Genomic DNA, 23,227 nt, shown 5'->3' with positions numbered 1-23,227 from the left:
AGCAGTACTGGAACAGCTTGGTTAAAGGCTTCATTAGTTCTGGAGCACAAATCTTCAGTAGTACAATCGGGATGTTGTCAGGGCCCATAGCTTTTGCTGTATTCAATGTTTTCAGCCCTTTCTTGATATCACAATGTAAATCAGGACGTGGTTGAGATAGGTGAAGGCTTTTGGCTGAAGTCAGTTGCAAAGGCTTCAACCCTGCCTTTTGCACTTAACTGCTGGACTCCCCCATCATTGAAGATGGAGATATTAGTGGTGCCTCTCTTCTGCCCAGTTGCATTATGTCCACCAGCATTCAACTGAAAGTAGCAGTATTGTTGAGCTTCAACTGATCCATTGATTGTGGGTTCACCTAGTTCTGTGTACAGAATGCTGCTTCCACTGCTTAGCATGCATCTGGTTCTTAGTTTGGCTTGTACCTTGGCTCCCAATCTCATGACAGCCATTGCCAGGTTGTCAGCTCAGTTTCAGTATGCCTGGTGCTGCTCCTGACATGCTCTCCTGCATTCCTCATTGAACCAGGCTGATTCCTCAAGCTCAATCATAATAGTAGAGTGAGGGATGTGCAGGATCATGAGGTTACAAATTGCGGTCGAATGCAATTCTGCTGCAGTTGATGGCCCACAGTGCCTCATGAATGTCTAGTTTTGAAAGGACTAGTTTTGAGCTGCCAGGTCCTTTGAGTTTACCCTATTATTCATAGTGCCACACAACATGGTGTACTCAGTGTGAAGAGGATTGTGAGATGGTCGTTCCTACCAATAGTGTCATGGACAGATGCATCTGCAACAGGTCAATTGGTGAGGACAAGATAAAGTAGGTTTTTTTCTCTCATACTAGTTTTCTCACCACCTGCTGCAGGCAAAGTCTGGCAGAAGGGATCAAAAGCTTAAGACAACTAGATGAGGAAGTAGCACTGAAAAAACAGATGGAAAATGCAGAAATTACGAGACTTTAGCCACAATATCAAATGAGACAGGGATGAGTAAAGACAGTTGTCCAAAAAGGGAAGAAGCACTGAGCCAGGCATCTACCAGGGTAAACGTGGTAATGGAGAAGTTTTTGGTGGCCGTGATATAGGAAAAAATAAATGTTGAAGAGCACAGTTTCAGGAAAACCATGGATTTGTAACGGATGGGTTGCTACTTTACAAATGTAGATGTCTAAAGAAGCAAGTGCATTTATAAGAGAAATGCAATGGATGTTTTATAACTAGACTTTAAAGTATTCCATAAGGTAATAGCACTGTTCAGTCAGCTGCACTGATTAAATATTTTTCTGAACTGAGCAGAAGCAGCAGTAAGTTTTGAAAGTTGCTTTCAATAAAAAAGCTTGAGGGCTCATTTTGAAATCTTTATTAACTTTTTGATAAATATTTACTTTTTTTGTTAGAAAGTGCATAGTAGTGGGACTACTGTTTTACACACACACATTACTTTTCTCTCTAAAGTTTCTTTTCTTTAAATTTAAACATTGAATTTTGAAGCATAAAGATTCTCTGATATTACCCGATTTTCAGGTGCTTTATTTAAAATGTTTATTTTTTTGGTAGAAGTATTTCAACTGCTGAAACTGCATTGTAAGTTGCATTTCAAAAGCTGCAACAAAGCACCTGTTTGTTATGTTATATTTTCTTGTAAAGGCTGAGACATATCCAGTAGTTAATTGGTAAAATAACATGTCTCATAATGCACAGGTGTACAGATAATGTAAGCAAATGGGAGTAATCCAACATTCTGCCTGGAATGTGTAATTTTATTCAATCATAGTCATCAGACTGGAGAGTGTTGGCTTCAAGAACAGCCTGACATTGTAGAGGCAGTGGTATAGTGCCAGCATAGGCATATCCTTGAGTTCAGACAATGTACAGTGCTAATATTGAAGGGGGTAATATGTGATGCTAATATTACATTCTAGTCTATTGGGAAACAATGCTGCAATTATTTACCCTCTATTGAGAAGGGAATTGAACAAGATCAATGCTCAAATGTGTCAGCTTTACTCCATTTATCAGTGGTCAGCACTGTCACTCCAGCACAGAAAATCTCTAAACCAGGCCTGAAATCTATGACAAGCTAGGCAGAACATTGAAACAAAAACAGAAAATGCTGGAGAAACTCAGCAGGTCTGACAGCATCTATGGAAAGAGAATAGAGTCAACGTTTCGAGTCTGAATCAGCCCCGTCAAAGAGTTATCCAGACTCAAAATGTTGGCTCTATTCTCTCTCCACAGATGCTGCCAGACCTGCTGAGTTTCTCCAGCATTTTCTGTTTTTGTTAGATTCCAGCATCCGCAGTATTTTGCCTTTATTTTAGACAGAACATTGACCTGCCAACTTGTACACTGGGCACAATTCTACAATAGGACTACACATAGAAGATTGCCACAGACAAACAGATACACCATTGCCTTTTGCTCCACAGCCGCAGACAATCGCTTTGGCACAAAAGGTGACAAATAACACACACTACATCGCTTCATCCCTAGAGCTGCTGTGCCACTTGTGTTCTATAAATGCCACCTGTTATTTTGCAGTCAAAATTTTGGTCTTTGCTTCAGCATCATGTGCTGAGATACTAAGAGAACTATGCAGCTGCTTCCCTAGTTACTGATTGCTCAAATAACCAAAAGTAGCTAAATAAGGTGGCTACAAGCGCTAACCAGTCTTGCACCAAGCCTCACTCATTCAAAAGAGTACATGATACCAATGCGTGAACCTGGACTGATGCATGTCAGGCTAAGAGCCGTACCAGATTAAAAACACCCATAAACTGGATACACCCCAGGATAAACACTGGGAGAGCAGAGGTGTGGCCATCGAGTCTAACATCAGTGGTAAGGAAATTAATGGAGAAAGATCTGAGACACAGAATTAATCTCCATGGATTAAAATGTTGGATTAAAATCCATGGCAAGGATTAATCAGGGATACTCAGCATGGCTTTGTCAGGGGGAGCTCAGGTATAACAAATTTGATTGAATTTTGAGAGGTGATGACTAGATGTGTAGAGGAGAACAGTGCAGCTGATGAAGTCTACCTGCAGTTCAGTAAGGCTTTTGACAAAGTCCCACCAGATGGGATGCTGATCAAGAAGTTAAGAGCTCATGGGATCCAGGGCAATTTGGCAAATTGGATCCAAAATAAGCTTAGTCAAAGGTTATTTTTGTGAGTGGAAACCTGCATACCGCAGGGACCAGTGCTGGGTCCCTTAGTGTAATGATCTGGACGTGAAAGTACGAGGCATGATCAGTAAGTTTGCAGATGGCATGAAAACAGGTGGTATGGTAAAAATGAGGAGGAAAGTCTTGGATTACAGGACGAAATAGATGGGCAGAACAGTGGCAAATGGAATCTAATCCTGAAAAGTGAGAGATGATGCATTTGGGGGGCCGGGAGCGGAATTCAGGATGGACAAGGCAAGGGAACACACTATGTGGGACACTAGTACAGGGAGAGAGATATCTTGGGGTGCAGGCTCACAAATCCCTTAAGACAACAGGATAGATGGATAATGTGTTTAAGGCGGCATATGGGCTTCTTGCTTTTATTAGCTGAGGCACAGATAGAAGAGCAGGGAGGTTATGATGGAGCTGTAAAAAGCACTGACAAAGCCATGCTGAGTATCTCAGATTAATCCCTGCCTCTCCATGAAGATTAATTCTCTCAGATCTTTCTCCATTAATTTCCTTACCACTGGTGTTAGACTCGATGGCCACACCTCTGCTCTCCCAGTGTTTATCCTAGGGTGTATCCAATTTATGGTTTTTTTTTTAGTCTGGTACAGTTCTTATCCTGACATGCATCAGTCCAGATTCACATATTGGTGTCATGCACTTTTGAATGAGTGAGGCTTGATGCGAGACTAATTAGTGCTTATTTAGCTGTTTTTGGTTAATTACAGCGAGAACACTTGTGCGCAGTTCTGGTCAGTTCTAGGATGGGCAGAGATTCACCAGGATGTTGCCTGGGCTGGAGCTCTTGAGAGGCTGGTTAGGCTGGGGTTATTTTCCTTAGAGCAGAGATGGCTGAGGGGTACCTGTCTGTGGTGTACAAAATTATGAGGGACACAGACGCCAATAACCAGAAAGCATAGATTTAAGGTAAGGGGCAGGAGATTGAGGGGGGATTTGAGGAAAAGCTGGTCACTCAGAGGGTGTTGAGAATCTGCAACTCACTGTCTGAAAGGGTGGTAGAGGTGAGAAATCTCAACATTTCAGAAGCATTTAGATGAGCAATTGAAACACCATAGCATATAAGGCTACAGATGATTGATAGTAAACAGGGCTAGAAGAGATAGGTGCTTGATGGCTGGTGCAGATAGGATGGGCTGAAAGGCCTCTTTTTATATACTTTGAAACTCTATGACTAACTCAGTGGGATGAGAAGCAGCAGTAGATCAGGCCCGAGAGCTCAGCAAGGCAGAAGCAAATAAAGGAGAAGTTTCCTGGATCATGTCTGCCAGGAGGTGGACACCCCACAGCAAGATAGTAGATGGTTGGCCATCCTGAGGAGTAGGAAGAGGCAGGAAGTGCAGGAATCTTCGAGCCATGTGCAACTCTTAAGCTGGTACTCCGCAATGGAGACTGCTGGGACTGTCAACATCATGAAGAAATACAATTCAGACCATGACACCAAAAGGCAAGGAACTACACAGGGGGTAAATAGCAAAGAGTAGAAATGCAGTCATTGTAAGAAATTCCACAGCTTGGGGGATAGACACTGCAACTGCCATTGAGAGTTCTACATGGTATGTTGCCAGGGTAAAGAGCCTTACTGAAAGGGCGCAGAATATTCTGAAGGGTGGAAGGTTGTGATGCACAAAGAATTTCAGGAAATTAATAGCAGCATGAAACACAGTAATAACTGAATTATTCCTAGTAACAAGTACTAGTGAACCTACAAACAGGAGGATGGGGAGGATCAACGCGCAACTTGGGATATGGAGAAGAGGGGCTTCAGATTCTTGGGGCACTTCGAATAGCTCTGGGACAGGAGTCACCTGTTCAAAAGGGACTGTTGGCATCTCAACAGTATTGGGACCAATGTGGCCTCATGGGTCAAAAAATACAGGGATCAGACAAAGGCAACATGGTATCACAAAAGAGAAATTGTATTTGAGAAATGTGTTTTCTGAGGATGCAACTAGTGGAGCGAACAAAGGGGAAGCCAGTAGATGTAACATGCTTGGATTTCCAAAAAGCATTTCATAAGGTGTCACATTAGAAAGGCTCATTGATTTGGAAGTTATATATTAGACAGGTTAATGGACAGATAGAAAATAGTTGAGATTATCAGTGAATTTTCAAGTTGGCAGGTTGTGACTAGTGGAGTACAGTGAGGATCAATACTCAGTTATTTACAATTGAGGATGACACAGAGGTTACAAGGATATAGTCAGGTTAAGTGAATGGACAAGGTGGCAGATGGAGTATTGTGGAGAAGTGTCAGATTATTAAATCTGATTGCAAGAGTAGATTTTTTTTAAGAGGCTTGAAGCTTGTAAATGAAGAGAAGAACTTGGGTGTGCAAGGAACATGAGGTTAGTATGTAGATACAGCAAATGGTATTTTGGGATTTATTACAAGACGGTTGGAGTACAAGAATAAGGAAGTCTTCCTACATTTGTACAGGGTATGGTGCTGCAGTGCAGTTTCAGTCTCCTTATTTAAGGAACAACGTACTTGCTTTTGATCTGATTTGTCACATGTATTAGTGTACAGTGAAAAGTATTGTTTCTTGCATGCTATACAAAGCATACCGTTCATAGAGAAGGAAAGGAGAGAGTGCAGAATGTAGTGTTAGTGTCATAGCTAGGGTGTAGAGAAAGATCAACTTAGTTCAAGATAGGTCCATTCAAAAGTCTGATAGCAACAGGGAAGAAGCTGTTCTTGAGTCGATTGGTACGTGACCTCAGACTTTTGCAATTTTTGCCAACAGAAGAAAGAAGGTGGGAGAGAGTACGTCCAGGGTGTGTGGGGTCCTTAATTAGGCTGGCTGTTTTTCCGAGGCAGAGGGAAGTGTAGATGGAGTCAATGGATGGGAGGCTGGTTTGCATGATGGACTGGGCTACATTCACAACCTTTTGTAGTTTCTTGCGGTGTTGGGCAGAGTAGGAGCCATGCCAAGCTGTGATACAACCAGAAAGAATGCTTTCTATGGTGCACCTGTAAAAGTTGGAGAGAGTTGTATCAGACATGCCAAATTTCCTCAGTCTTCTGAGAAAGTAGAGGCGTTGGTGGGCTTTAACTATTGTGGCGGCATTGGGGGGGGTGGGGGGGGGGAGACTAGGACAGGTTGTTGGTGATCTGGACACCTAAAAACGTGAAGCTCTCAACCATTTCTGCTTCGTCCCCATTGATGTAGACAGGGACATGTTGATGACTATCTCCTTCGTTTTGTTGACACTGACGGAGAGATTATTGTCATCACATCAGTTCACCAGATTCTCCATCTCATTCCTGTACTCTGTCTTGTCATTGTTTGTGATCCACTACGGTGGTGTCATCAGCAAACTTGAAAATTGAGTTGGAGGAGAATTTGGCCACACAGTCATAGGTGTATAAGGAGTATAGTCGGAGGCTGAGCACACAGCCTTGTGGGGCACCGGTGTTGAGTTGATCGTGGAGGAGGTGTTGTTGCCTATCCTCACAGATTGCAGTCGCAGAGAGGAGCCAAGCCCCAAAGTTTGGAGATGAGTTTAATAGGAATAATGGCGTTGAAGGCTGAGCTGTAGTCAATAAATAGGAGTCTGACATAGGTGTCTTTGTTATCTAAATGTTCCAGGGTTGAATGCAGGGCCAGGGAGATGGCATCCACTGTGGCAGTAGGCAATCTGGGAGGTTGGAATGGATTTGTTCCATGACTAACCTTTCAAAACACTTCATAATGATGGCTGTCCAAGGTACCAGACAATAGTGATTAAGGCATGCTGCTTGGCTTTTCTTTGGTACTGGGATGATAAGGACCTCAGATTGTTGTAAAGACAGGTTGAAGATGTCTGCAAATACTCCCCCAGCTGGTCCGTGCAGGATCTGATTGCTCGCCCAGGTACCCCATTTGGGCCAGTCACTTTCCGTGGGTTGACCTTCAAGAAGGTTGCATTGGAGGTGATACAGCTAACTCAATTAGTTCCTGGGGTGACAGGGTTGTCCTGTGCTGAGAGGCTGAGTAAGTTAGGCCTACACTCTGTAGTTTAAAAGACAGAGTGGTTATCACTGAAACATACAGGATTCTGAAAGAACTTAGGGTTACATGGAGAAGTTGTTTTCCTTGGTCGAGGAATCCAGAACACAGGGGTAGTGTCAGGCTAAGGAGCTGATGATTTGAATGTAAATGGAGATTTTTCTTCACTGAGGTTCTCTATCTCAGAAGGTTGGCAATGCTCCATCAGTGGACATATTTAAGGCTGAGACAGAAAGATATTTAACCTCGGGGAATCACAGGATGCAAGGAGCAGACAAGAAAGTAGAGTTGAAGCTGAAAAATCAGCCTCGATCATATTGAATGGCAGAGCAGGCCCAGTGGGCCGTATTATCCACTCCTGCTCCTACTACTTAGGTTGTCATGAGAGATTCGCTATGGTGGTTGGGAGGGTCTAAACTACATTGGTAGAGGGGGTGGGCACCACCATATAGAAGTAGAAAAGAGGACTAAGGTGCGTAAAGTGTGTTGGAGGATACTGGAGAAGGCAGTAGTATATTAGATAGGTGCAGATTAAGAAGAACTACAAGGGATACAAAAAAAACAAGTTTAGAATGCTTGTATTCAAACTCAAATGCCATGAATAAGATTGGTGAGCGACAAATGCAAATGAAGGAATATGAAACACTGGCAATAATGGAAACATGGCTTAAAAATGGTGATGGCTGGGTGCTTAATATTCATGGATACAAGCAAGCGTTTAGAAAAGACAGGACAGGAAAGGGGGGAGATGGAACCATAAGAAAAAATGCTGGAAAAGGGAGATGGGATTCCCTCTCAATTATAAACAGCACCCTTAAACCCAATACTACTGTGGTGGAAATCTGAAGTGAAAACATTTTCTAATTTGTGAACCTTACTGAAATTGCTTGTATAATTGTGTCAACATTGACTGACCTCCCTTATCCTTTCTAATCTGTTTTGCTATTTTCGATATTCAGCTTGATTTTATTTTGTATTAGCTTTAAATTATTTTCTTTGTTTTATGGTCAGGTCTTCTCCAAATCTATAAAAGCAAAATAATGCAAATGCTGGAAATTTGAAATAAAACACTGAAATTGCTGGAAATACTTAAACAGATCTGGCAGCATTTGTAAGTGAGGAACAGTCAACATTTCTTAAGAACTGAAGGATAGAAATAAAATGGGTTAATGTCAGCCAAAAAGTGTTGAGGAGGAAGAACAAAAGGGAAGGTCTGGGGTAAATTAGTGTGGAAAGATTAAATGGCATATGTCCTTGGACAAAAGGCAGAGAAACGGTAATGGTTGTAGCAAAGAGACAAAGCACTTGCCCAGAGTGAATGCAAATACCAGAATAATGAACAGCTGTGCGTGTAAGTGAAGACATGAAAAACAAGATTCACATTTTGTCTTCAATAGCTTAAACTCATCACATTCTCCCCTCCTTCAGTTCTGAAGTCATATTGGAGTTGAAATGTTAACTGTTTTTCTCTCCAGGGATGCTGAATATTTCCCACTTTGTTTTAATTTCATCGCTCAGTTAATTTTATAGGTCTACCCTCAGAATCCCTACAGTGCAGAAGGAGGCCATTTGGTCCATCAAGTCTGCATCCAGGCCCTATTCCTGTAACCCCACATATTTACCCTGCTAATCCCCCTGACACTAGGGTCGATTTAGCATGGCCATCAACCTAACCATCTTTGGACTGTGGGAGGAAACCGGAGCACCCGGAGGAAACCCACACAGACACAGGGAAAATGAGCAAACTCCCCACAGACAGTGACTCAAGGCCGGAATTGAACCCAGGTTTCTGGCGCTGAGGCAACAGGGCTAACCACTGTGCCACCCCGTACCTTAAATGTCAGATGTTTGAACATTCGCCCTTGTTTATCTAGGCCAATTTTGTTTTTTCATTACAATAGAGACCTGGGTTCAATACCAGCCTCAGGTCACTGTCTGTGTGGAGTTAGCACGTTCACCCAGTGTCTGTTTGGGTTTCCTCCGGTTCCCTCACACGCTCCAAAGATTTATGGGTTAGGTTGATTGGCTATGCTAAATTGCCCCTCAGTGTCGGGGGGGGGGGGGATTACGAAGGTAAATACTTGGGGTTACAGGGGTAGGGCCTGGGGGATTGTTGTCGGTGCAGGCTCGATGGGCCGAATGGCCTCCTTCTGCACTGTAGGGGTTCTATGAATAACAGGCGTTCATCCGCAACCAATTCCCATGAATTATTCCCTCTTCTTGTCTCAGCACTTTAGGAAAAATAAGTCTGTTTTTACCAAAACATAGAATCGTATTAGCTCCTAATGGTTTCCTGACTCCACAAGCAAAATAACTGAGCAATCTTAACACAAAATATTCAAGTACTCTAAAGCTCCAACTGAGTCCAAAACACCGACCGCCAATTCTCTACCGCGGCTTTGGCTGCAGCGTAAAACATAAAAATCTTACAAACAAAGATCAGGAAGGCCGGTAACTGCACCAGAATAATGGTGTCCCAGAACAGACAACTAGCTGCGAGTCTGCACCGAGGGAGATGCACAGAACGACCTTCCCGCCTCCCACTCTAGGACACAAGGCCTAACGCCTTTGGTGCCGAAAACTGAGCCCGCCGGTCCCCATTATGAAGAGGAGTGGGGGTAGCAGCTACGCCGTACCTTGATGGGCTTGGTGTCCTCGGTCAAGGCCTTGCCATGCATGTCCTCCATTGCTCTACAGGCCTGCGACGATTTGGCGAACTTCACGTACGCGATGCCTTTGTGGTCCTTGGACTGCTTGTCCCGGACGACCCAAATGTCCTGGATATCCCCGAAGTAGGAAAACTTGTCCCGGATCACCTCCTCCGACGTCGATTTGCTGATGACCAAAAAGAGCCGGCTGTTGGGTGGATGATCAAGATTGGCCATCGGACGCGAGCTTCCACTCTCCTCCATGATTGCAAATCCGACACAAACTGCCAACCGTCCGCTCCACTCCCCGCAGCTCTGACCCCGCCTCTCTCTGTGACTCCACAGCGCTGACCCCGCCCCTCTCCGTGACTCCACAACGCTGACCCCGCCCCGTTACTCGGCAGCTCTGACCCCACCCCTCTCTGTGACTCCTCAGCTCTGACCCCGCCCCTCTCTGTGACTCCACAGCGCTGACCCTGCCCCATTACTCGACAGCTCTGACTCCGCCCCTCTCTGACTCCACAGCGATGACCCCGCCCCATTACTCGGCAGCTCTGGCCCCGCCCCATTCTGTGACTCCACAGCGCTGACCCCACCCCGTTACTCGGCAGCTCTGGCCCCGCCCCTCTCTGTGACTCCACAGCGCTGACTCCGCCCCTCTCTGTGACTCCACAGCTCTGGCCCCGCCCCTCCACAGCACTGACTCCGCCCCGTTACTCGGCAGCTCTGGCCCCACCCCTCTCTGTGACTCCACGCCCCATTGCGTGCTGCACGCAAGTCCACCATGTCGTGTTCAGATCATTACGTCCAAATATAAATTGAGAATTGTGATGGCTGTAAATTGGGAGAGTGCAACGGGACCTGGGTGTCCTTGTGCACTAGTCGCTAAAGGTAAGCATGCAGGTGCAGCAGGCGGTAAAGAAGGTGAATGCTATGTTGGCCTTCATTGCGAGAGGTTTCCAGTCCAGGAGCAGGGATGTGTTGTTGCAATTACAGTAAGAAGTCTCACAACACCAGGTTAAAGTCCAACAGGTTTATTTGGTAGCACAAGCCACAAGCTTTCGGAGCACTGCCCCTTCATCAGGTAAGTGGGAGTTCTGTTCACAAACAGGGCATATAAAGACACAACCTCAATTTACAAAATAATGGTTGGAATGCGAGTCTTTACAGGTAATCAAGTCTTAAAGGTACAGACAATGTGAGTGGAGAGAGGTTTAAGCTCAGGCTAAAGAGATGTGTATTGTCTCCAGTTAGTGAGATTTTGCAAGCCCAGGCAAGGGTTACACATAGTGTGACATGAACCCAAGATCCCGGTTGAGGCCGTCCTCATGTGTGCGGAACTTGGCTATCAGTCTCTGCTCAGTGATTCTGTGCTGTCGTGTGTCGTGAAGGCAGCCTTGGAGAACGCTTACCGGAAGATCAGAGGCCGAATGCCCGTGACTGCTGAAATGTTCCCCAACAGGAAGAGAACACTCTTGCCTGGTGATTGTCGAGCAGTGTTCATTCATCTGTTGTCGTAGCGTCTGCATGGTCTCCCCAATGAACCATGCCTTGGGACATCCTTTCCTGCAGCGTATCAGGTAGACAATGTTGGCCGAGTTGCAAGTGTATGTACTGTGTACCTGGTGGATGGTGTTCTCATGTGAGATGATGGCATCCATGTCAATTATCCGGCACATCTTGCAGAGGTTGCTGTGGCAGGGTTGTGTGGTGCCGTGGTCACTGTTCTCCTGAAGGCTGAGTAGTTTGCTGGGAACAATGGTCTGTTTGAGGTTGTGCGGTTGTCTGAAGGCAAGAAGTGGGGACGTGGGAATGGCCTTGGCAAGATGTTCGTCTTCATCGATGACATGTTGAAGGCTCTGAAGAAGATGTCGAAGCTTCTCCGCTCCAGGGAAGTACTGGATGACGAAGGGTACTCTGTCAGCCATGTCCTGTGTTTGTCTTCTGAGGAGGTCGTTGCGGTTTTTAGCTGTGCCGCGTCAGAACTGTCGATCGATGAGTCGAGTGTCATATCCTGTTCTTATGAGGGCATCTTTCAGCGTCTGGAGGTGTCTGTTGCGATCCTCCTCATCTGAGCAGATCCTGTGTATACGGAGGGCTTGTCTGTAGCAGATGGCTTTTTGACGTGTTTAGGGTGGATGCTGAGAAGTGGAGCATCGTGAGGTTATCCGTGGGCTTGCGGTACAGTGAAGTGCTGAGGTGACCGTCCTTGATGAGATGCGTGTGTCCAAGAATGCAACCGATTCCAGATTAGTCCATTGTGAACGTGATGGTGGGATGGAACTTGTTGAGGTCATCATATAGCTGTTTCAGTGATTGTTCACCATGAGTTCAAAGGAAGAAAATGTCATTGATTATATCTAGTGTATAGCATCGGTTGAAGGTCCTGTGCGGTGAAGAAGTCTTGTTCGAACCTGTGCATGAAGATGTTGGCATATTGAGGTGCGAATTTGGTCCCCGTGGCTGTTCCGTGTGTCTGGATGAAGAACTGGTTGTTGAAGATGAAGACATTGTGGTCCTGGATGAAGCGGATGAGTTGTAAAATTGCATCTGGAGATTGGCAGTTGTCGGCGTTGAGTACTGAGGCAGTTGCAGCAATGCCATCATCGTGGGGGGATGCTGATGTAGAGTGCCGAGACATCCATTGTGATGAGGAATGCTCCTGGTTCAACTGCTCCATGTGTGCCGAGTTTCTGTAGGAAGTCCGTAGTGCCGCGACAAAAGCTGGGGGTTCTTTGTACAATGGGTTTCAGGATGCCCTCGATGTAGCCGGAGAGGTTCTCACGCAGAGTCCCATTGCCCGATACGATGGGACGGCCGGGTGTGTTGGCCTTGTGTATCTTCGGGAGGCAGTAGAGATCTCCAATGTGGAGAGTACGTGGGATGAGAGCATGGAGGGTGCTCTGAAGGACCGGATCAAAGGTCTTGATCAGTCTGTTGAGTTGACGGGTGTGTTCTTTGGTCGGATCTGCAGGTAACTGTCATTAGTGTTCCTCGTTGTTCAGTTGTCGGTACACTTCTTTGCAGTAATCCGTTCTGTTCAGTATGACGATGGCCCCTCCTTTGTCTGCTGGTTTGATGACGATGTTGCGGTTGGTCTTGAGAGCGCGGATGGCGTTGCATTGTGCTTGGGTGATGTTAAAGAAGAACACGTTAAAGACGTCATCTCCTACGGACAAGCCCTCCGTATACACAGGATCTGCTCAGATGAGGAGGATCACAACAGACACCTCCAGACGCTGAAAGATGCCCTTATAAGAACAGGATATGGCGCTCGACTCACCGACCTCCTCAGAAGACAAACACAGGACTCGGCGGACAGAGTACCCTTGGTCGTCCAGTACTTCCCTGGAATGAAGAAGCTACGACATCTTCTCCGGAGCCTTCAACATGTCATCGATGAAGATGAACATCTCGCCAAGGCCATCCCCACACCCCCACTTCTTGCTGTCAAACAACCGCACAACCTCAAACAGACCATTGTCTGCAGCAAACTACCCAGCCTTCAGGAGAACAGTGACCACGACACCACACAACCCTGCCACAGCAACCTCTGCAAGACGTGCCGGATAATTGACATGGATGCCAGCATCTCTCGTGAGAACAGCATGCACCAGGTACACGGTACACACATTTGCAACTCGGCCAACGTTGTCTACCTGATACGCTGCAGGAAAGGATGTCCTGAAGCATGGTACATTGGGGAAACCATGCAGACGCTACAACAACGGATGAATGAACACCGCTCGACAATCACCAGGCAAGAGTGTTCTTTTCCTGTTGGGGAACACTTTCAGCGGTCATGGGCATTCGGCCTCTGATCTTCGAGTAAGCGTTCTCCAAGGTGGCCTTCATGACACACGACAACGCAGAGTCGCTGAGCAGAAACTGATAGCCAAGTTCCGCACACATGAGGACGGCCTCAACCGGGATCTTGGGTTCATGTCACACTATCTGTAACCCCCACGACTTGCCTTGGCTTGCAAAATCTCACTAACTGTCCTGGCTGGAGACAATACACACTTCCTTAACTTGTGCTTAACCCTCTCTCCACTCACATTGTCTGTACCTTTAAGACTTGATTGCCTGTAAAGACTCGCATTCCAGCCATTATTTTGTAAATTGAGTTTGTGTCTTTATATGCGCTGTTTGTGAACAGAACTCCCACTCATCTGATGAAGGGGCAGCGCTCCGAAAGCTTGTGGTTTGTGCTACCAAATAAACCTGACTTCTTACTGTGCACAAAAAGCAGGACAAATCCAACCCAGCCAATTACCACCCCATCAGTTTATTCTCAATGATCAGTAAAGTGACAGAAGGGGTCATCAACGGTGCTATCGAACAGCACCTGCTCAGTGATGCACAGTTTGGGTTTCGCCAGGTTCACTCAGCTCCTGAGCTCTTTACAACCTTGGCAAACATGGACAAAAGAGCTGAATTCCAGAGGTGAGGTGAGAGTGACAGCCCTTGACATCAAGGCCGCATTTGACTGAGTGCTGCATCAGGGAGCCCAAGAAAACTGGAATTGAGTATCATTGATTCTCCGCTGGTTGGAGTCATACCTGGCACATAGGAAGATGGTTGTGGGGGGGGTGGTGGTCAGTCATCTCAGCTCCAGGATATTTCTGCAGAAGTCCCTCAGGCTAGTGTCCCAGGTCCAATCATCTTCAGCTCCTTCATCAATGACCTTCCTTCCATCGTAAAATCAGAAGTGGGGATGTTTGTCGATGGTTGCACAATGTTCAGCACTATTTGTGACTCCCCAGACACTGAAGGAGTCCATGTGCAAATGCAGCAAGATCTGAACAATATATAGGCTTGGGTGAAGAAGTGGCAAGTAACATTCGCGCCACACAAATGCCAGACAATGACCATTACCAATAATAGACAATCCAACACCGCCCCTGACATTGAATGGTGTTATCATCAGTGAATCCCCACTGTCAACATCCTTGGGGTTACCATTGACAAGAAACTCAACTGGATTCAACACATAAACAGAGTGGCTACAAAAACAGGTCAGAGGCTAGGAACACAGGTGAGTAACTCACCTCCTGACTCCCCAAAGCCTGTCCACCATCTACAAGCACAAGTGAGGAGTGTGATGTAATACTCCTCACTTGCCTAGATGGGTGCAGCTCCAACAACACTCGAAGCTTGACACCATCCAGGACAAAGCAGCCCACTTGATTCACACCACATCCACAAACATCCACTCCCTTCACCACTGACGCTCAGTAGCAACAGTGCGTATTATCTCCAAGATGTAAGATAAAGTCCAGGTATAGAGCTTAATGGGTACAAAATATTGTTGACAATGATGAAGACATTCTGGGTTACTTATATAGAGTGCAAGGTAGTGATGTGATTTGAAGAAGACTTCGATGAGACCAAAGTTTTAAAATGTTCAGTTCTGAAAACCCCCATTCTAGGAAGAAAATAGAAACACCAAATATTATGGCACAGAAAAGGCTATTCAGCCCATCAACTAACTATGCACCAGTATTTTTCAACACAAGACAACTCAGCTAATGCTTTCCTCCTGCATGCTCCCCATATACTTCAATGTTTCTCTTGTACAGAGAACTATCTAATTCACTTTTAAAACAACAATTGTCTGCATTTGAAATTTTCCCTGTCTAACTATCCTCTCTGTACATATCTTTTCCTTTCATTTCTTTAAATTCTTCTGGTATTTACAGTATCTTAGATCAGTGCCCTTTTGATACTACTTTGCCACACAGTGGAAACAATCTGTTGCTTTGCACTGAATCATAATCCTTCATAATCTAGAATCTTATTATTGCCTCCATTATTACTGCTATAATAAAAAGAGCCAACCTTCACGAATCTCCCTTCATAACTTTGAACCTGTTTGACATTCAATGTGATCATGATTGATTGGTATCCACTCACCTTTGCTCTGTATCCCTTAATACTTTTAGCTATCAGCCTCCAATTTAAAATTGTTAATTGAGCTAACATCTACTGCTTTTTGGGGAAGAGCTCTCCATATTCCTACAACCCTTTGCATGAAGAAGTATATCCAAACTTTTTTCCTGCATGGCCTGGCTCTGATGTTAAGGTTAAATTCATCTCTCCTAGACTCCCACAAGAACAGAAAGAGTTAATCTCAAGTTACCCAATCCTTTTCAAATCACCCTTAACCTTATATATTTCAGGCAATGCAAGTCTAGTTTATCCAATTGCTCCTCATAATCTAGAAACCCTGGTAATATTCTGTGAATTTGTGCCAATCTTCCCTGGCCAAAAAAATACAATTTGGCTATTTAAGCTTTGACCAATTAAGACCCAGACAAAGTGTTTATGAAATAATTATCCTAAATTTTAAATTTGATTCCTTCCAAGGCCAATATATCCCATCTAAGGTGTAGTGTCCAGTACTATACACAACACAACAGATTTTATTTAATTAGGGCTTTGTACAGCTGTAGCAAAACTTTCTATCCATTATATTCTTGACCTCCATATGTAAAGGTCAACATTCTATTAGCCTTCCTGATTTTTGTCCCTGACCACTAAATTTTGGAATCTCTGTGGACCTCTAAACCTTATTCAACCTCCAGACTTCCTAGCTTTCCACTACATAAAGAATACTCGGATAGGTCCTTCTTGGTTCAAAATGGATGCCCTCACATTTATCCTGTTTTAAAATCTGCCTGCCACAGTTTTGTCTACTTCCCTTAATCTATTAATATTTCTTTTTAATGTTATGTTCCCATCCACACTACTAACTATGCTACCAATCTCTGTCTTCTCTCCTTGTGGAGCAGGTTTGTCCATTATCATTATGTGTCCCAGAAACCCTTGATATTCAGAACAGCCAACAACCGAGGAGATAACAACAATACCCCCAGTCAAAGAGGTGAAAGAGAGTGATCAGCAGTCCAAGAAGTCTCTTCCTCCGTCCCTGACGATGTTACAGCAGGTCAACATTGCAACCATTATGTATAAGCTGCAACTACCAAAGGGCATGACAAAGCCACAAGAGATGCTGGAACCTGGTAGCAGCCCTCCATGGCTGACAACAAAGAGCAAAGGTGAGCATACCACAAAATCTTCTCATCACAGGAACACTCTTCCTCATCCACAGAGAACATTGAGAGGACCCACACGACAACGGAAAAAGGGAAAGAAGTGACAAGGAGACAAGTACAATGTTTGCCCATCGTATAAGAAACAAGTTAGGGTAATAACAACCACCGATCAATGCAACAGTGATGAAGTGCGGTTCAAGATGAAGGAATGGAAGAAAAGACCAGAAGCATACCCAGATGTCAGCTTAACCTCCAGACCAAAAGGAAGAATCAGCAATGACAGAGCCTTGGGGTTCTTGGCCTTTGGATCTTGGAGCCTTGGATCTTGGGGTTCAAGTCCAGAGGCTCCCTGAAAGTAGCCACACATGTAAATAGGGTGATAAAGAAGGCATATGGTATGCTTGCCTTTATTGGTCGGGGCATTGAGTACAAGAGTCAGGATGTTATGTTGCAGCTTTATAAAACCTTGGTGAGGCCACACTTCGAGTATTGCATTCAATTCTAGTTGCCACATTGCAGGAAGGATGTGGAGGCTTTGGAGAGGATGCAGAAGAGATTACCAGGATGCTGCCCAGATTAGAGAGTATGGGCTATAAGGAGAGGCTGGACAAACTAGCGTTGTTTTCCCTAGAGCGGCAGAGGCTGAGGGGAAACCTGATAGAAGTCTATAAAATTATGGGAGGCATAGATAGGGTTGACAGAATCTTCTTCCCAGAGATGAAATGTCTAATACTAGGGGGGCATGCACTTAAGGTGAAAGTGGGAAAGTTCAAAGGAGATGTGAGGGCAAGTTGTTTTACACAGAAAATGAGTGGTAAGCGTCTGGAATGCCAGGTGTGGTGGTGTAGGCAGATATGAGAGGGGGATTTAAGGGACTTTTAGATAAGCACATGAATATGCAAGGAATAGAGCGATATGGACCAAGGGCAGGCAGAAGGGATTAGTTTAATTTGGTGTCATGTTTGGCACAAAATCGTGGGCTGAAGGGCTTGTTCCTGTGCTGTACTGTCCTATGTTCTATGTACCATTCCTCTGACAGAACTGCAAATGATATATGGAAGGATTATAAGGTCTCCAGACCACCTGAACATTTAAATTCAAGGATTTGAAGGGGGGAGATGGGGTAGTGATAATATAGTAATAGGTTAAGATAGTAATAGTGATAATGTAGTATTAACAAGGTAACTATGGGATTGATAGCAATGTAACACAAGAGGTAAACTATTAAAACTCAAAATGCATTGGCTAAAGGATTTGGGGGAGGTGTAGTAAAAGGGTCTGACACATATAGGGTTAATGTGAATACAATACCATCCACATGGTGTGATGTAAGAAGGCACATGACCCAGGATCAGTGTGGTGTTGAGCAGAAATGATATAGAGCTAGCTCTACACCTTTACTGTACATGTATTATCCTTTACTGTATATTCTCCCTTACTGTATATACTGCATATCCCTTTACATGTATAAATAGTTCTAGTAGTTAATAAAGACTTATAGTTAATCAACAGAAGACTACAGAAACTTATTTAAGACATAATGTTCTGTAACCATCTGTCTCCCAACAGATAGGTTATGATTACAATTACTGTCATTGTTTCCATTGGTTGGTAACTGAGTAACAAGTGGGCACATATTAATGTTTTGTACTTGGGTATACAGGGCCTAAATCACAAAGATTGCACGTGACATGAAACGGGAAATGTAATAACAGTGAGGTGGAAAGTGACAGACTTTGGGAGGACATAGACAACCTGTTGAAATGTGCAGACACATGGCAGATGAAATTTAATGCAGATAAGTGATGCATTTTAGTAGGAGGACGGACAATATAAACTAATTGGTCATTTAAAAACAGGTGGAAGAAGAGTGAGACCTGGGGATTTACATACTATAGTCTTTGAAGGTGGCAGGAAAGATTGAGAAGGTGTCATAAAGGCATACATGATCATTGGCTGGAAACAGTACAAAAACAAGGAAGTAATGCTAAATCTTTATAAATAAGTGGTTTGCCCCAGCTGGGATAATGTGGCCAATTCTGGGCACTATGCATTCGGAAGGATGTCAACATCTTAGAGAAGGTGTAGAGGAGATTTACTAGAATGATATGAGGGATGAAAGAATTCAGACCAGAGAAATTGTGGATTTGCTCCTTGGACCAGAGGGGGTTAATGGGAGATTTGCTAGAAGTGTTCTTGAAGGCGCTTGACTAGAGTAATTAAGGATACAGTGGGCAGAATTAATGTAGGGGACAGGGGTCTCGCTGGCTGGAGAGCCAGTAACAGCCCCGTGTCGCATCTTTTTGCAAATCAGGCACTTAATTGGACAGCATTGGGCCTCCTCGGGATTCAAAAACACCAGGAGTGGAAATTCCATCTGCCAATCAGAAGGCAGCAGTTTCTTGTTATTTTGCAGTCTCACCAGGGAGACAGTGGCTGCTGCCAGTAATGCACCCACCAGAGGCACAGGATTGCAAGGGTATCCAAGCTTTGAGGCATGATACACAATGGTTAGCACTGCTGCCTCACAGTGCCAAGGACCCAGGTTCGATTCCAGCCTTGGGGTCTGTGTAGAGTTTGCACGTTCTCCCTGTATCTGCATAGATTTCCTAAGGGTGTTCTGGTTTCCTCCCACAGTCCAAAGATGTGCAGATTAGGTAGATTGATCATGCTAAATCGCCCTTTAGTGTCCAAAGATGGGTAGGATGGTAAATGCTCAGGGTTACGGGGAAGTTGGGGGGGGTGTACTGGCCAAGATGTTCTTTCAGAGAGTTGGTGCAGACTTGATGGGCTGAATGGCCTTCTGCAGATTCTATGACAATCTAAAGCCACAGCTGAGTGATGGCAGGAGATGTATCACAGGATAAGGATTGGTGATTGCGTCAGCAGCAAAGCAGAGGGTGACTCTCAGAAGGCTCTCCTTCCTCATAGCAGGTCCCTCAATGAGGCCCTGGTAACCTGCAAGCAACCCCACCTAGTTTTACTTTTTGGGTTTCTCGCAAGGTGAGATGAGACCCTTAAGGCGTTAATTGCCCCTTAAGGGGGGCAATTAAGGCCCTTAAGGGCCTCAATTGTTAATGGGCGAGGAAGGACTTAACTGGGGTAAAGACAGGGAGGCTTGCCATCCTCCTGCCTGATGCAACACCCCCTCACCATCAAACTCACATGGGAGGGCATTAAATTCTCCCCATTGTTTCCAGTGATAGAATGACCAGTATCCCAAGGGATACAGATTTAAGATAATTGGCAAAATAACACGAGGAGACATGAGAGGGAAAAATACACTTACAAAATGGGTTGAACTGTCTGAAATCAACTGTAGGCAGTGGAATTAGCTTCAATAATAACTTTCAAAAGACAGTTGGATAAATGCATTGAAAGAAATGTTGGGGAAAGAGCAGGGAAATGGGACATATTGGATACTTTTGGAAAGAGCCAAAATAGACACAATGGATAAATAGCCTCTGACTGTGCTGCATGTTCTTTGATTAACAGTATAAGAATGAACTGGAATGTTAGAACCTTTTTTACATAAGGTTATTACAGCAACAACCCATCACACCTGCGCTTGCTGATCTATATTGACTCAAAATCCAGCAAAGTAATGAATTTAAAATTCTCATTCTCATATTCAAATCTCTCCATGACCTGGCCCCTGCTGGTGTGTGTAACCTCTTCCAGCTTTACAACACTGACAACTCTGTGTCCTCCAATTATAGTTCCTTTGGGTGCCAACCATTCTAAGAGGATCGGAAGAATGAAATTGCTGCTGCATCTTGCCCTTAGGTGGCTGACTGAAAAATAGAAGTTGTTTTTCAATGATAAAAATTAAATTTGCTGCTTCAGTAGGTGCTTTAAGAGGAATCTAGATAAGTACATGAGAGAAAATGATAAATTTTTGGATGAGTGAGATGAAGTAGGGTGGGAGGAAGTTTATGTGGAGCAAAAACTCTGAGAAAGCCAGTCAGGTCAAATGTAAACTCACAGGGACCGGGAGGCATTTTAAGTTTCATTTGTGATTTGGTTTTATTTAAGGCAGTATCCTTTAAGGGGCTGTACCCTAAATTTGTCCTTCTGTTTAGTTGATTTATTTTAATTAGTTATTTGATTTACCTCAAAATAGGGTAAACTCCGATGGTCCAGAATTTGTGAAAACTGCTGGTGTTCTGTATTAATACCACTTTGAAATTGATCACAACTTAAAGATTTAACGCAAGCACAGATTAAGTCGGAAATGCTGAAGATTGCCATCTGTGCTGTGTCCACTTCAGTGTTCTGCCAGAAGCTATGCTGTTTCCCCGTTGATTGAGTGAGAATTTCCTCTGCTCCACCCTTGTATTTTTGTTGCAAACCCGATAACAAGTTAAGAACATAGAACTAGGAGCAAGAGTAAGCGATTCAGCCCCTCAAGCCTCCTCTGCCATTCAATATGATCAAGGCTGATCTTGTCTCAGCTTCAACTCCATTTTCCTTTCTCCATAACCCTTCAACCCTAATTAAAAATCTGTCTATCTCCTCCTTAAATTTACTCAATGTCCCAGCATTCACCACAGCCTGGGTAGTGAATTTCACAAATTCATAACCCTTTGAGAGAAGTAGTTTCTCTTCATCTTTTTAACCCCTTATCCTAAAACTATGATCTCTTGTTCTAGATTGCCCCATAAGAAGAAGCATCTGCTCTACGTTTATTTTGTCAATGTCTTTTATCATTTTATATACTTCAATTAGATCTCCTCTCATTCTTCTAAACTCTAGAGAGCATAGGCTTAAACTGCTCAAATCTCTTCATAAAACAAAGCCCTCATCTCTGGAATCAATCTGGAGAACCTCCTCTGAACTGTCTCGAGTATCACCACATCCTTCCTCAAATAAGAGGACAACAGATCTGACCCTAAAAGGTGGAATGTTGTTAATTGTCTCCATTATGATTAATCACTAGATTTGTTGAACTAGATTTTAAAATATTTAACTTCAAACAATATTCCGGCTTTTACCTTCACTCGATGTGTATGGTCCTATCTTTATTTTTTTCTGTGTGCAAAATCTCAAAGTGATTCGGTTATTACTGTTTTCATTTCCTGGTGTTATTGGTGACATCACAGCAGCTTAATGCTGGGGATTCTCTCATAAATAATGGTACAATCAATTGCACAGAAAGGTCTCACCACAAAACTCTCTAGATTGTTTTCCTTTGAGATCAGTGGCAATCACCCTCACTTTGCTGCTGACAGCAAAATCCGCGCCCACATATATTCGAGGAGATTTGCTTCTCCATGTTAATTTGTCCCACTGTTGGTGGCCGTGTCTTCAACTGGCTACAGCCTAATTGTTATGTATGTTGGGGTGTAGCCCCTTTAAGGGAATGGGTTAGGTATCTGGGGTGTGGGGTGATCTACCTGATAGGGCAGTTATCCTTTGGAGTGTGCAACAAGAAAGACTGCAATAAAGATCTGTGTTTCCTGACGCCTACCTGTGGAGTGAGTTCTTGAAGATAGTCCTTGGTACTAAAGAATTTAATACTAATGATCTGAGATTCCCTCGCTAAACCTAATCTCTAGCTATCCTCCATTCAAATACTCCCTAAAATGTAGCTGTTTGAGTTTGACTCCCAACTTTTACATTCAGCCCCTCTTTCACTTACTTTTGATAGCAGGCTTCTCTGTTGGTTACTGAGTTTGAAATTTATTTATTAGTGTCACAAGTAGGCCGACATCAACACTGCAATGAAGTTATTGTAAAAAATCCCCGAATCACCACACTCGGGCGCACGTCCGGGTACATTGAAGGATAATTCAGCATGGCCAATGCACCTAACCAGAATGTCTTTCAGACTGTGGGAGGAAACCGGAGGAGCACCCGGAGGAAACCCATGCAGACACGGGGAGGGCGTGCAGACCCTGCACAGGCAGTAACCCAAGCCGGGAATCAAACCCTGGTCCCTGTGCTAACCACTGTGCCACCCAATATTGGAACCTGGAATGAATGTGGCGGCAGGCCGCCGCTATTGTGACGTTACTGCCCAAGTTCTCGAGGGGCAGGGCACACTGGCACGTGCACGCTTAGAACGTGCTGCTTTTTGGAGCGCGAGGGTGGCTAACGGTTGTTAGCCGCCTGCAGCAGGTGGCGAGTGAGAGACTGAGGCGAAGGCAAGGGTAAGTGGCCGTCAGACTCACTCTCACCCTTACATCGATGATTACTTTTCACATATGGCCCACTGCGTACAGCTGACGGAGTAATGATCGTGATTCTTTTGAGATTTCGATCTTCCGACGGCTCTCACAGGACTGAGAGTTGTGGAGAAGAGTTTCCACGATAATGGGGATAAGTTGCGGGT

The 23,227-nt window shown here is 44.4% G+C and overlaps 1 protein-coding gene across 2 annotated transcripts in view; it reads right to left on the bottom strand.

The window, feature by feature from the left end:
• Window positions 1-10,291, bottom strand: part of rbm45 (RNA binding motif protein 45) — a 73,037-nt gene extending 62,746 nt beyond the window's left edge. Inside the window, exon 1 of one of the 2 annotated variants that reach the window (XR_013499552.1) lies at window positions 9,824-10,275. Coding sequence is in view for 1 of the 2 variants with exons in the window: in XM_078228482.1 (XP_078084608.1) it covers window positions 9,824-10,099 (276 nt within the window). In the remaining variant the exon portion in view is untranslated. Of the gene's footprint in view, window positions 1-9,823 lie in introns of both variants that reach the window. The other variant, XM_078228482.1, reaches the window with a different exon arrangement.
• Between the last annotated feature and the right edge of the window lie 12,936 nt (window positions 10,292-23,227).

Source organism: Mustelus asterias, chromosome 14 (assembly GCF_964213995.1).
Source record: "Mustelus asterias chromosome 14, sMusAst1.hap1.1, whole genome shotgun sequence".
Lineage (NCBI taxonomy): Eukaryota > Metazoa > Chordata > Chondrichthyes > Carcharhiniformes > Triakidae > Mustelus > Mustelus asterias.
Note: the sequence above shows the minus strand (reverse complement) of the source record. Positions and strands in the feature narration are given on the sequence as shown.